The following is a 15,499-nucleotide window of genomic DNA, read 5'->3' as shown; positions in this document are numbered from 1 at the left end:
AAAAAAAATTTTTTTTTAATTTTAGAGAGAGAGAGCAAGCAGGGGAGAGGGGTAGAGGGACAGAGAGAGAGAGAATATCCCAAGCAGGCCCCATGCTCAATAAGGAGCCCAGCGCAGGGCTTGATCCCATGATCCTGGGATCATGACCTGCCCTGAAATCAAGAGTTGGGTGCTCAACCAACTGAGCAACCCAGGTGTCCCTACATTAAAAAAAATTTTTTTTAATATTTATTTATTTTTAAGAGAGAGAGACAGACAGACAGAGCATGAGTGGGGGAGGAGCAGAGAGAGAGGGAGGCACAGAATCTGAAATAGGCTCCAGGCTCTGAGCTGTCAGCACAGAGCCTGATGTGGGTCTCAAACCCATGAACTCTGAAACCATGACCTGAGCCGAAGTCAGACACTGAACTGATTGAACCATGTAGGCACTCCCCCTACATTTTTATATACATTTTAGAGTCAGCTTGTCAGTTTCTACACACACACACACACACACACACACAGAAAAAAAAAAAAACCTGTCAGATTTTAACTGCATTTGCACTGAATCTGCGTATTAATTTGAGAGAAGGTTAATATCTTTACACAATGTTGATTCTTCTAGTACATGAACACAATTTATCTTTCCATTTTATCACTTCTTTAAAGTGTTTTATAGCTATCTGGGTATGCATTTTATATGTCTTTTTTATTATAAAGAATATTATTAAATTATTAGATTTACTCCTAGGTATTTACTTTTGCTTTCATTTATGTTAATACTGCTGTATAGCAATATGTTTGATTTTAGTTTCTTGATCTTGTGTTCAGTTAATGAATACAATAATTCAGTAATTCTAATAATTTATAGATTCTTTTAGATTTTCTACATCTACAATCATATCTTATACAAGTAATGACAGTTTCCTTTCCAAACTAGTTATTGATTTTCATTTTCTTGCCTTTCTTCATTGGACCTCCAGTACAGTGTTGAATGCAAGTGGAGATGGTTGGCATCCTTATCTGGTGCCCAATATGAGAGGAAAAGTCTTCAACATTTTACTGTTAGGTATGCTGTTTGCTATAGATTTAAACAAGCAAACAAACTAATAGACTTTGTTTTTTAGAGAAATTTTAGGTTTAAATAAAAATCAAGCAGAACCTGGAAAGCACTCCCATGTATATTCCCTTCCCCTAATATCCCCAGATTCCCCTATTGTTGACATCTTGCCTTGGTGTGGTATATGTGTTACCATTGATGAACCAATATTTATATATTATTACTACCTAAAGTCCGTAATTTACACTAGGATTCACTCTGTGTTGTACAATTCTATGGGTTTTGACAAATGCATAAAGTCATGTATCTACGATTATAGTATCATACAGACTAGTTTCCCTACCCTTAAAATACCACATTCCATCTTCTTCCCTCCCCACTTCTCTCAACACCTAGCAACTAGTAATCTTTTTACTGTCCCTATACTTTCTCCTTTTTCAAGATGTCATGTAATTGGAATCCTAGAGTATGTAGCCTTTTCAGACTTGCTTTTTCCTCATAGTAATATATATTTAAAGTTTCTTCAGGTCTTTTGGTGGCTTGATAGCTCATTTTTTTCATCACTGAATGATATGCTGTTGTATGTATGTACTATGGTTTGTTTATCCATTCATTTATTGGAGGATACCTTGGTTACTTTCAGTTTTTGGCAAATATAAATAAGACTGCTGTTAACATTTGTGGGCAGATTTTGTGTGGACAGAAGTTATTGATAGATTTTTTTAAAAATGTTTATTTTTTGAGAGACAGAGAAACAGAGCACGAACAGGGGAGGAGCAGACAGAGAGGGAGAAACAGAATCTGAAGCAGGCTCCAGGTTCTGAGCTGTCAATACATAGCCTGACGCTGGGCTCGAACTCAAAAATCATGACTGGAGCTGAAGTTGGATGCTTAACTGACTGAGCCACCCAGGTGCCCCAATAGATTCTTTTTTAAAGATAATTTTTCTCACTTAGGAAAGTTCCCTTTTACTTCTAGTTTACTAAGAACTTTAATTATGGATGGATGTTGAATTTTATCAAGTGTTTTTTCAATAGTTTTGAGATAATCATCTGACTTATCCTTTATGTCATCAATGTGGTAAAGTACATTGATTGATTGAAGAAATGTTTGTAATAACAGCTATTTATTGATTTTTGAATGTGAAGCTTTCCCTTCTATTCCTGAATCAAATCCCAATTGGTTGCTGTGTATTTTTCTTTAAATATTGTTGGACTTACTTTGCTAATATTTTGTTTAGGATTTTGTTGCATGTATTTTATGAATAAAATTGGCCTATAATTTTTCTTTCTTATAATATCCTTGTTAAGTTTTGGTATTAAGGTTTTGCTGATCTCATACAGTGAGTTGGAAATTGTTCTCTTTTCTCTACATGAGAATGTATAAGATTGGCATTATTTCTTAAATGTTTGGAATAATTCAAGAAGTAAGCCATCTGGGCCTGTATATTTCCTTATAGTTAGATCTTAAATTATGAATTGTATTTTAATAATACAATATTATTCTGATTTTCTATTTTTTATTGTATCCGATTTGGTAAATTGATTTTTTTTTAGAAATTTATGTCATCTAAAATTTCAAATTTATTTATCTGATGTCATTTGTGATATCATTCTATGATTTAAAAAAAAATGTACCTATGGTTAATTGATGCCACCTGTTTTTATCCCTATATGGTAATCTTTCCTTTCTTTTTTGTGCATTTGCTTAGGCTTGCCAGGGTCTTATCGATTTAATGAAGCTTTTCAAAAACAACTATCTTTCGGGCTTGGTTGATCCTCTTTAATGTGTGTGTATTTTCCATTTCATCAGTTTCTGTTCTTATTTTTATTATTTCCTTTCCTTCTTTCTTCATATAACACCCAGGGCTCGTCACAAGTGCCCTACTTAATCACCACCCATTTAGCCCATCCCCTGCCCACTTCCCCTCCAGCAACATCTCACTTTGTTCTCTATAGTTAAGAGTCTGTTTTATGGCTTGCCTCTCTCTTTGTTTCTTCGCCCCACGTTCATTTGTTTTGTTTCTTAAATTCCACATGTGAGTGAAATCATACGGTCTTTCTCTGGCCCTTTCTTTTTCCTTTGTGCCTAATATGACCTCTTTGTAACTAAGGATGTGGTTAGTTTGTTATTTTTCATCCTTTTGCCCACAACATATATCTTTGTGATGATAAATGTCACTCTAGCAGAGTTTTAGCTGCATCCCACAAATTTTTATATGTTTTATTTTTATTACTTCTCAGTTAACGAATTTTCTCTCATTGAGATTTGTTTTTGAAATGTGTTTTTAAAATTTCAAATATATAGAAATTTTTCTACCATTGATTTCCAGCTTAATTTTACTGTATGATATTGAGATTTGCTTTATGGTCCAGCGTTAGATCATTTTTTAAGTGCTTCATATGTATTTAAAATAATGTATATTCTGAATTTTGAATGTAGTGTTTTACATATGTCAATTAGGTCATATTTGTTTATACTATCCAAATCATATCTGTTTTTATTGATCTCTATTACATGACATTATGATATTACATGAGAGGCATATTAAAATCTCTTACTTGGAATACAGATTTTTCTGTTTCTTTTTATAGTTATGTTAATTTTATTTTATTTTTTATTTTTTTAAAGTAAACTCTGCCCTCAATGTGGGGCTCAAACTCCTGACCGCAAGATCAAGAGTCACATGCTCTTATCAACTAAGCCAGACTGGTGCTCCTATAGTTATGTTAATTTTTAGTTTATATATTTTGGTGCTCTGTTATTATGTACATACAAATTTAGAATTGTTTTACCTTGATGATTTTATTGAACATTTATTTCTGAGTAATGTTTTTTGCCTTAAAGTCTACTTTTTTGTTTAATGTTTGCATGCTGTAACTTTTCCATTCTTACACTTTTAATCTTTATGAATGTGTACCTTGTAAGCAGCATATATTTTAAAAATCCATTATGCTAATTCTTGACTTTTAATTGAGCATATAGTTGGAACAGTCACCAATATATTGAAGTTTAAAAATCCCATCTTGGGGTGCCAGGGTGGCTCAGTTGGTTGAGTGTCTGACTTTGACTCAGGTTGTGATCTCGTGATATGTGGGTTTGAACCCTTCATCAGGCTCTGTGCTGACAGCACGGAGCCTGGAGCCTGCTTGGGATTCTGTGTCTCCCCCTCTCTGATTCTCCTCCACTCATGCTCTCTCTATCTCTCAAAAATGAATAAATGTTAAAAAAATTTTTTTTTAATAAAAAAATACTCCATCTTACTGTTCACTTCCTATTTGTGTCATTGTTTCTTTCTCTCTCTCCTTTCTTGCCTTCCCTGGATTGGTTGAGTGTATTTTATTATTTGATTTCCATCTCCCCTCCCCAAACCTCATTCCACCTCCTGCCCATTAGCTTGGTAATTAAATATTTTTTTAGTGGTTATTTTATTTTACTTCTTTTTTCTTTTTTAAAAAATTTTTTTAATGTTCATTTATTTTTGAGAGAGAAAGAGAGAGAGAGACAGAGCATGAGCAGGAGAGGAGCAGAGAGAGAGGGAGACACAGAATCCGAAACAGACTCCAGGCTCTAAGCTGTCAGCACAGAGCCATATGCGGGACTCAAACTCACAAACCGTGAGATCATGACCTGAGCTGAAGCTGGACGCTCAATTGACTGAGTCATCCAGGCGCCCCAACTTATTTTTTTTAAGTTTATTTATTTTTCACAGAGAGAGAGAGAGAGAGAGAGAGAGCACGAACGGGGGAGGGTCAGAGAGAGGGAGACAGAATCTGAAGCAGGTTCCAGGGTCTGAGCCCTCAGCACAGAGCCCAACATGGGGCTCGAACTCACAGACTGCAAGATCATGACCTGAGCCAAAGTCGGATGCTCAACCAACTGAGCCAACCAGGTGCCCCTATTTTTTATTTTTTAATGTTTATTTATTTTTGAGAGAGAGAGAGAGAGAGAGAGGAAGAGGGAGAGGGAGAGGGAAAGACAGAGCATGAGTGGGGGAGGGGCAGAGTGAGGGAGACACAGAATCTGAAACAGGCTCCAGGCTCTGAGCTGTCAGCACAGAACCTGACACAGGCCTTGAACCCCGGAACCGTGAGGTCATGACCTTAGCTGAAGTCAGAAGCTTAACCAACTGAGCCCCCCATGCGTCCCTGGTGGTTATTTTAGAGATTATAATATGCAGCCTTGATTTAACACAATATATTATAAATTGGTTCTTTAATTCCTTGCAGACAGTGCAAGAACTCTGGAACACATTAACTCTATTTACTCTTCTCCTGATTTATACACTACTGTTGTTGTATATTTTAATTTTCTTTCTATATTAAACCCTGTAAGACATTATTATTATTGCTTTATGTAATCATAGTTCTCCATACTACCCATGTACCCACATCTGTACCTTTCAATTGCTTTTAATTCCTCCCAGTTTGAGGCTTCCATGTGGAATCACTTTCTTTCTAACAGAAGAGTATCTTTTGGTATTTCCTTTAGTTCAGATATGCTGGTGATGAAATCTGTTTTTGCTTCTCAGAAAAATGTCTTTATTTTACCTTCTTTCTTGAAGAATGTTTTCATTAGATAAAGAGTTCTAGGTTGTTATTTTTTTTAATACTTTAAAGATGTTTGGTTGTATTCTGATTTCTGTTGAGAAATCAGTAGTCAATCTAAGCCTTGCTCCTTTGAAGTTGCTATTTTTTCCTCCTCTGATTTAAAAGAAAACTTTTTTTAATGCTTTTATTTTAGAGAGATTGAGAGAGAGAGAGAGAGAGAGACAGTGAGCAAGGAAGGGGCAGAAAGAGAGGGAGGCAGAGGACCTGAAGGGAAGCCTTGACAGCAGAGAGCCAGTGTGGGGCTCAAACTCATGAACTGTGAGATCATGACCTGAGCTGAAGTTGGATGCTTAACCGACTGAGCCACCCAGGCACCCCATCTCTGACTGATTTTAAAATCTTCTCTTTGATTTTCTATAGTCCTAGGATAGCTCTCAGTATGGTTTTCTTTTTATTTATTTTAGTGTTTGGTGTTTTTTAGGGATAACTGAATCTATGGTTTGATGTCTTTCATTAGTTTTGAAAAATGTCACCTATTTCTTCAAATATTGCATCTGGTAAATCCTTTCTCTCCCTTCTCTCTGGGATTGAAGTACATGTGTGTTACTCCTTTTCACTTTATCTGTTACTTATGTTCTATTTAGTATTTACCATTCTTGTGTCTCTCTAATAAGCATCTTGTTTTGGATATTTTCTTCTTACCTGTCTTACAGTTAATTTTTCTTCAACAGTGTCTATTCTGCTGTTAAACCTTGCCACTAAGTTCTTAAACTCATTGCATTTTTCAGTACTTGAATTTTAATTTGGTTCTCTTTTATAATTTCTAGTTCTCTGCTACAATTCTCAGTTTAAAAGAATTTCCTCCACCATATTCAGAAACTTAGAGTCTGGTAGCTTCTATTATCTCGATCCCTTGTGGCTCTGGTTCTGTTGTTATCTTGTTTTGTTTTGTTTTTTTAAACATGCTCTTGTCTTCTCATGTACTGGCTAATTTTTATTGTATACAGAATATTGTGTTTGAAAAATTGTAGAGATATTTTGAGACCCAGGCTGATACTACGTTCCTCCAGAGAAAATTTTATTTACTTTTGGCTGATTGCTTGGGTACATGATCAATTCCAGATATTCTTTTTTTTTTTTTTTTACATTGATTTATTTTTGAGAAACAGAGTGAGACAAAGCGTGAGCGGGGGAGGGGCAGAGAGAGAAGGAGACACAGAATCTGAAGCAGGCTCCAGGCTCTGAGCAAGCAAGCGGTCAGCACAGAGCCTGATGCGGGGCTTGAACTCACAAACTGTGAGATCATGACCTGAGCTGAAGTCGGAGGCTCAACTGACTGAGCCACCCAGGCGCCCCAATTCCAGATATTCTTAATCTAGTTCTAGGGCTTGGGATATTTTGAAGCAGGGTACAGTTCCTGAAAGAGCTGGACTACTTCTTGTTCATTCTTACTCCTAGGTGCTGAACGAAGGAGTTTTGATCCAAAGAGCTGGGGGTCTATCAGGGCTTCTCCTTTTTGGCAGTCCTTGAACTCCAGCTTTTATCCCTTTAATTCCTTGAAAATATCAAAATCTATTCACTGGGGTCAAGTGTTAGGGGAGTTGGTGTAGCCATATATTTATAAAAAGGTAGCATGAAGGATCCTTGTGGTGATTTTATATCTTGAGTGTGGTGGTGATCACATGAATTTACACATGAGAAAACTGCATGGAACTAAATACACAGACACAGACACACACACACACACACACACACACAATCTGAAAAAAGTTGGTGGATTATATAAGTGTAAATTTTCCAGTTGTGATACTGTACTGCAGTTATGCAAGACACTGTCATTGGTGAAACTGGATGAAGGATTCATATGATCTCTCTGTATTATCTTGTTTTTTATGTGATAAAATATACATAACATAAAACTTACATTTTAACCATCTTTAGGTATTCAGTTCAGTAGCATTAAGTACATTAACAGTGTTGTGCAACCATAATCACTGCCCATTTCCACACTTTTTATCATTCCAAGTGGAAACTCTACCCATTAAATAACAGGTCCCTATTATCCTCTCTCTCCAGCCTTTGGTAGCCTCTATTCTGCTTTCTGTTTCTATGCATTTGCCTATTCTAGGTACCTCATATAAGTGGAATCAGACAAGATTTATTTTTTTGTGTTTGGCTTATTTTATTTAGCATAACCTTTTTGAGGGTCATCCATGTTGTAACATGTATCAGAATCTCATTCCTGTTAAAGGTTAAATATCCTTGTATGTCTGTATTGCATTTCGTTTATCTGTTCATTTGTGGGGGAACATTTGGGTTGTTTTCACCTTTTGGCTATTGTGAATAGTGCTGTTATGACCATCGGCACACAAATATACATTTGAGTCCCTGTTTTAAGTTCTTTTTGTATATAACTAGAAATAGAATTGCTGGATCCTGTGATAATTGTATCACTAACTGAAGAACTGCCAGAATGTTTTCTACAACAGCTGCACCATTTAACATTCCCACCGGCGATGCACAGGGGTCCGATTCCTTCACCTTTTCAAAGCACTTTTATTTTCTTGTTTTGATTTTTTTTTTATAGTAACCACCCTAGTGGGTATGAAGTAATATCTCATTGTAATTTTGATTTGCATTTCCCTAATGACTAATGAATGATGCTGAGCATCTTTTCATGTACTTATTGGCCATTTGTATATTTTTGGCAAAATGTTATTTTAGTTTTTTGCCCATTTTTTAATCAATTGTTTATTTTTCTGTATTATTTCATGTGAACCTGCAATGATCTCAAGATAAAAAAAAGTTTAATAAAAAGTTATTTTATTTTCTCAGCCTTTCAGCTGCCTTTTTCTGGAAGCAGTTGATATCCTTAGGGGACAAGTTGCCCGGCCGCCCCTGTATCTTGTTTACCTCTAGGTTTCCGTCTCCCTCCACATCTCTGCCCTGTTGTTTGTCACTGCCTTTTTAGCTCACCAATGCCTTCAAAAAGATATTTTATTTTATTTTTATTTGGGGGGGGAATTATAAAGCATTTTTTAAACATAATTTATTGTCAATTTAGCTAAAATACAGCGTATACAGTATGCTCTTGGCTTCAGGAGTAGATTCCCATGATTCATCGCTTACATACAACACCCAGTGCTCATCCCAACAAGTGCCCTCCTCAATGCCCATTACCCATTTTCCCCTCCCCACCGACCCTCCCATCAGCCCTCAGTTTGTTCTCTGTATTTAAGAGTCTCTTATGGTTTGCCTCCCTCTCTGTAACTTTTTTTTTCCCCTTCCTTTCCCCCATGGTCTTTTGTTAAGTTTCTCAAGTTCCACATATGAGTGAAAACATGATATCTGTCTTTTTCTGACTGATTTATTTCACTTACCGTAATACCCTCCAGTTCCATCCATGTTGTTGCAAATGGCAAGGTTTCATTCTTTCTCATTGCCGAGTAGTATTCCATTGTATATATAAACCACATCTTCTTTATCCATTTGTCAGTTGATGGACATTTGAGCTCTTTCCCTAATTTGGCTATTGTTGAAAGTGCTGCTATAAACATTGGGGTACATGCGCCCCTATGAATCAGCACCCCTGTATCCTTTGCATAAATTCCTAGTAGTGCTGTTGCTGGGTCATAGGGCAATTTTATTTTTAATTTTTTGAGGAACCTTCACACTCTTTTCCAGAGCAGCTGAACCAGTTTGCATTCCCATCAGCAGTGCAAGAGAGTTCCCATTTCTCCACATCCTCACCAACATCTGTTGTTTCCTGAGTTCAAACACCTATTCTAAGCATTTTGTCTAGCTTCTTTAAACTGTTTTCAGTGGGATAGTTGGTCCACTTTACTTTTTTAATAATAAGCCACCATTATTGGAAGTGTCTTTTTGTTCAGCTATGGCTTTGCTGAAGGAAAAAAAATGTTTACATAAATTTAAAAGTAACTTAAAACATCTAACTCTTAAAAAAATCTAACTCTGTATGAAGCTTAAAAATAGCACTGAATCTTTTTTCAGTAAAAACATTTCTGTGTGAGATGGAGATAATGTGGATCCAGGTATATGAGGGGAAATAGCACATTTTCTTCTCCATCTTACAGTAGTTTTTTGTTTTTCTTTTTGCATTTGATTATTTTTTAGAGAGAGAGAGAGAGAGAGAGAGAGAGAGAGAGAGAGAGAGAGAGAGAATCCCAAGAAGGCCCTTTGTTGACAGGACAGAGCCCAACGCAGGGCTCAAATCCATGAATGGTGAGATCATGACCTGAGCCAAAACCAAGAGTCAGACCCTTAACCGACTGAACCACCCAGGTGTCCCTCTTACAGTATTTCAAGAAAGGAAAATATGCTTAAAGCACTCTTATTGTCAGAAAAAATATACTTATTTTGCTAGGGGCCTCCTGCTTCAACATGATCTCTGCAAGGAGGTTGTGTTGGGGATCCTCACTCTTGGTTTGGTGATTCAGTAGGAGGGCTCACAGATCTCAGAAAAGTCAGCAAATGGAAAGGTGCGTGGGATGAAGACTGGAGGAGACCACCAGGTGCACAGTTCCAAGTCTTCTTCCAGTGGAGTCACCCAGGACACACCTGATTCCTCTAGCAACTTGTGACAACATGTATGGAATGTTGCATGCCAGGGAAGCTCCCCCAGATTGATCATCAAGAGTTTTTGTTGGGTATCAGCACATAGGCATATAGCCCCTACCCAACCTCAGTTAAGCAAAGCTCCATATGCCCACAGGGAAGCAAATGTTCATTATAAATTGCATTGTTTGCATAAACTGTCTGGGTAAAGTAGTGCAGTGTGGCTCAAGACCTCAGGAATGCGAACCCAGTCTTGTCAGACATAATATTCCCACAGCTCAGTTCTCAGGTGCCAGCTAAGGACCAGCCATGAAAATGGACCTTTCTTGAGAATGTGCCAGCTTTGAGCAACCCAGGCCTACTAAGTTAATACTTTAATATGCAGAGGCCTATTCTGACCAGACATGAAAAAGGAAGCACCCCTGTTACTCTCTAGTCTCTCACCCTGCAGGATGTATCTTAATAGCAGTTACCACTATCAAGACCTCATTTGTGTATTTGACATTAATCCAATAACATACATTTTAATTCTTATTATCATTTTTTTCCCGCTAGAGGGTGAGTTCCTTGAGGTCCAGAGACTCTGTTCACTGTTGCATCCCCAGTGTCTAAAATAGTGCTTTGCCTAGAGGTACTCAACAGATGTTTGTGGAATAAATGAATGAATGAAAATGATCGTTTATGCGATTACTTAGGAATGTTTGACTGGATATAAATTATTGGGACATGCTGTTATCCTATGAATGACATTTTCTCATCTCTTTCTTTTTCCTGAACAGGTCTATAATTCAGTAGGCAGATCTTTCCCTCGAAGGTTTGTTTTGCCCTTGCATGTCAGTTTGAATGACCCCGAGGGACAGAACCTCAACCCATTGTCCTATTCTTCAGCCAGTGCTGTGAAACAGGCTGATGGAAAGGTATGCTTTCAAAGGACACTAGACTAAGACTTTGAATTTTAATCGTGGTACTCTATTCATTGGCTGTTTCCCTCAATCTTTGTTGCCCAATAAGTCTGATATCATTCAGCCTAGCAGGGTAAGGTCATGACAGTCGCTTGCACAAGAGCTGCAGGATTCTGAGTGGGAGTGAGCGCTGTGTTTACCTATCCTTTTTGTGTTTTGAAACAGATATGTCAATCTTCTAATGGTTGTGGAACAGCTAAGTATTAGATTGGTATTGATCATCTCCACCTTCTGGAAAGCTTGTGCTTATCACAGCATGTCGTTGTGTAGCTATTAATATCTTAGCTTTGGTAGAATAAGAAGGTCACTGCCACCCTGTATGCCATTTGAAAGCTTCATCACAAAACCCTTTCACATATTCATACACGTGATGGAAAGAGGAATAATGGAAAAGATGACCTAGAGTCTCAGTTTCCAAGCCCTGTTGCAAACTCTTAGCCCCCTCACTGACCTATACTGCATAAAATAGGTGAGAAAGTAAGCAATGACTGCAAATCCTTTTGGGATCTCTTTTAGATTTGGTGCTCCTATGAAAATCTACATCCTGAGGGTCTAGAGGATGAAGGAGGTATTGAATTTCCCCAGATCAACTATGGCCAATTCAGTGGCAGAAAGTATCGTTTCTTCTATGGCTGTGGCTTTCGGCATTTGGTGGGGGATTCTCTGATCAAGGTGGACGTGGTAAACAAAACACTGATGGTAATGAAAATTGTTTTCCCTTTCTGAACTCTTAAAAGACCACTTTTGCCCTTTTAAAGGGCACCCTTAAAGGACCACTTTTTTGAATTAGTTTCTGTTTTGTTAAAGTAGCTCTTGAATTTCTTTTTCTTTTTTTAAAGGAAGGAGTGACTTTTTTTAAAGGTTTTTCTTTTTAATGTTTTATTTATTTATTTTGAGAGACAGAGAGAAAGAGAATGAGAGAGAGAGTGAGTGAGAGTGCTTGCATGTGTTGGGGAGAGGTAGAGAGAGAATCCCAAGCAGGTGCCAAGCTGTCAGGGCAGAGCCCGCTGCAGGGCTGGATCTCACCAACTGTGAGATCATGACCTGAGCTGAAATGAAGAGTCAGACGCTTAACCAAATGAGCCACCCAGGCACCCCTTGAGCTTCTTTAATATTTAAGCCGCTCAACCATTTACTTTTATTCAGTTTGAGAACCACAGAATCACCTAGGCTAGGGGTATATTCCCTCTGGGGAATCTTACATGAATCCCAAGCCCAGAAAAACAAGTCTCTGTTGGATGTTATTTTTAGAGAAATCATGGGGTTTAGGCTATTGGGACACATAGTTCAGGTCGATGGGAAATTATAACTGCACAGATTGTGTCTGATGATGATGGAGCCTGTAGCTGCAAGCCACCTGCCCCCCTCTATTCAGCTCAGTGAGCCTGGTTCTTTTACTGAATGGATAGTGTACTGACAGCCAGGTGCATGCTGGGAGTGAGAAAAGCTGTTGAAGGCTTCTTGCTCATAACTAGCCTTCTATCAAATACTTTTTTTGGGGGGGGGGTCTTACAGATTTGGAGAGAAGATGGCTTCTACCCCTCGGAACCTGTGTTTGTTCCTGCACCAGGAACCAGTGAAGAAGATGGTGGGGTTATTCTCTCTGTGGTGATCACCCCCAAGCAGGTAAATGTATCTCCCCATCACTATTCAGAAAGAGAAGTGGCACTGAGCCTTTTGAGGATTGTATTCAGTGATGCTGTCAGTAGTTTATTCTGATTCCAATACAGTACTTTCTCCCTTTTCTTCCTCTCCTCCTATGTACATACCCTTTTATCACAATCGTGCTTTATTATTATTTTAAAGTTCTATTTATATAGTCATCATAATTTACATTTTGCATATTCATTTACAAAGAATTTTAACACACATCATCTTATTTACTCATCAGAAGAGCTTTGTTGAAACAGAGAGGGAGGTAAACCATAAGAGAATCTTAAATATAGAGAACAAACTGAGCGTTGCTGGAGGGGAGGTGGGTAGGGTATGGGTAAAATGGGTGATGAGCATTAAGGAGGGCACTTTTCAGGATGAGCACTGGGTATCATATGTAAGAGATGAATCCCGGGTTCTATTCCTGAAACCAAGACTACGCTGTATGTTAACTAACTTGAATTTAAATTAAAAAAAAAAAAGAAGGAGACCTTTTTTGCATACCATTTTACACACATGGAATTTGTAAGTTAGATAAGTTGCAGGAGCTTGCGTCACATCTCACAGTGGTAAAGCCAGTGTTTAAATCTCAGTCTTCTGACGTCTAGTCGGATGTTCATGCCACCATCTGTGCTGCCAGTTTCATTGCTCCAAAAGTGTAATGTGGTGAGCCCTAGTTCTCAACAATGTTGATGTCATAACTTCTTGTGTAAGGCGGTCTTATGGCAGATAGGTTCACTTTGAGTACAAGCTTTGATCAGTTATTAGTGGCTGCCTGGGGTGTAGGATTCTGAGACTTTTTAAGGGTTTGACGAGGAGAGTGCTGGGATCAATTACTAACATCTGCCACAGGCTTCAGAGGACTTTGTCCTCATTTCATGTACTTGCCACTCCTGCAATTACACCAGGGCAAGTATCAGTCAGCCTTGTAATGCTGACAAAGTTATTTGTACAGTTCCAAAGTAACTGGAGGCATAGAACTTAGAAAATTTGGAAGAAAAAAATTTCTGTATCCCTTCGGTGATTAAAAAGGCCCAGGTAAAAAGATCCTTAAAGTCAGAGAGATTCTGTGAAAGTAATTGACATAAACAACCTAATTTCTGCACTCTGGGCCTGAACTTCTTCTGCCATAATTTCCTTTTCAGGCTGGTTCAGCAATTCCGCAAACATTCAGTGAATGGATAGCCAAGGCACTGTGCTAGGTGGTGAGGATAGATAGGAAGATGCATAAGACATGATCAAAAGAATTTCTGGGGCGCCTGGGTGGCTCAGTTGGTTAAGCATCCGACTTCAACTCAGGTCATGATCTCACAGTTCGTGAGTTCAAGCCCCGCATCGGGCTGTGTGCTGACAGCTCAGAGCCTGGAGCCTGCTTTGAATTCTGTGTCTCCCTCTCTCTCCGCTCTTCCCCCGCTCATGCTCTGTGTCTCTCTTCTTTGAAAATAATTAAAACATTAAAAAATTAAAAAAGAAAAGAATTTCCAGTATTGTTTTTCCTTTTCTAGAATGAAAACAATTTTCTACTAGTCTTGGACGCCAAGAACTTTGAAGAACTGGGCCGAGCCGAAGTGCCCGTGCAAATGCCTTATGGGTTCCATGGCACCTTTGTCACCATCTGATGGAACAACTCACAAGGCCTAGAAACTAAGTTTACAATGAACATTCTCTGTACAAAAAAAGAGAGCAAAAAAGGCACCTTACGTTCCAAACTGTAGAGATCTGGTTGTAAAATTTCTATTAAAAAACAAATTCTTGGCCTGCCTGGGTGGCTCAATTAAGTGTCTGACTCTTTATTTTGCCTCTGTGCTGAGTGTGGAGGCTGCATGGGATTCTCTCCCCCCACAGCCCCTCCCCAGCTCTCTGTCTCTCTCAAAATAAATAAACTTTAAAAAAACAAAACAAAACAGAATTCTTGAGATAATCACGGTTTTATATTTTCTTAGGGCTCTTCCTTAAAAACGTGAAGCAAGTGTTGATACAACCTTTTGAAGAGAGTTTTAAATTTATATTTACTAGATACATCTTTCTCTAGGTAATAAGACTACATGAAAGAAAAAGAGCTGGGTCATCACCACCATCAGACAGAGTGGTGACAGAGGTCCTTACACTTGGGAGAAAAAATACAAATAATCACAGATTGTAAAATACGAGTATAGCTCTAAAAAGCACCTTGTTTTTTTCCATCACAGCCTGCCTGTTAGCGTGGGCTCTAAGGAGCTTACAGAGGACAGGAAGCCAGCTACGTCATGCTTGGAGGCTTTCTTCCAAAGCACCTGTTTCTCCACTGTCCACGGACGCCACAGCAGTTGAGCCACCGACTGCCACCTTCCACCCCACCCCCCGCTCAGCCTTGGGAGGGTGTTGTTTTGAGGGATGTCACTAAGATCAGCCATTTCTTCTCATCTCCAGAAATTGAAGAGTGGGTAGTTCTTCATTTGGTTGGGCAACAGGTGGCACTAGAGGCCATCTAATCTCCATGCGTCTAAACCCTGACAGCCCGAAGCCTCCTATCTCTGTCCAATAACCACAACTCTTGCCAACGCCTTCGAGATCCTTTCTTGCCTTTCCCTTCAGTTATACCTCCTCCCTCCACTTAACTCCAAACCAGGACCAGTTAAACTTTCAGTGCTCCCTCTGCATGTTGAATGCTGCCGGAGAACCCTCCTTGACTTGTAGTTTGGGACAACCGTGAGCTCACTGCAGAGTCAGTTTCTTCCCAG

The 15,499-nt window shown here is 38.5% G+C and overlaps 1 protein-coding gene across 4 annotated transcripts in view; it reads left to right on the top strand.

Annotated features, from left to right (window-relative positions):
- The window catches only part of BCO2 (beta-carotene oxygenase 2), a 104,370-nt gene extending 89,687 nt beyond the window's left edge, over positions 1-14,683 (top strand). For 3 of the 4 annotated variants that reach the window (XM_027036511.2, XM_053204114.1, XM_027036510.2), the window contains 4 exons: positions 10,944-11,081; positions 11,643-11,825; positions 12,642-12,752; positions 14,285-14,683. In XM_027036511.2, the coding sequence (XP_026892312.1) occupies positions 10,944-11,081; positions 11,643-11,825; positions 12,642-12,752; positions 14,285-14,398 (546 nt within the window). In that variant the 3' untranslated portion in view covers positions 14,399-14,683. The remainder of the gene's footprint in view (positions 1-10,943; positions 11,082-11,642; positions 11,826-12,641; positions 12,753-14,284) is intronic. The other variant, XM_027036512.2, reaches the window with a different exon arrangement.
- Positions 14,684-15,499: the final 816 nt, after the last annotated feature.

The sequence above is a fragment of the Acinonyx jubatus genome, chromosome D1 (assembly GCF_027475565.1).
Source record: "Acinonyx jubatus isolate Ajub_Pintada_27869175 chromosome D1, VMU_Ajub_asm_v1.0, whole genome shotgun sequence".
NCBI classification, from domain to species: Eukaryota; Metazoa; Chordata; class Mammalia; order Carnivora; family Felidae; genus Acinonyx; species Acinonyx jubatus.
The sequence above is the reverse complement of the archived record's forward strand: the minus strand, read 5'-3'. Positions and strand labels throughout refer to the sequence as shown.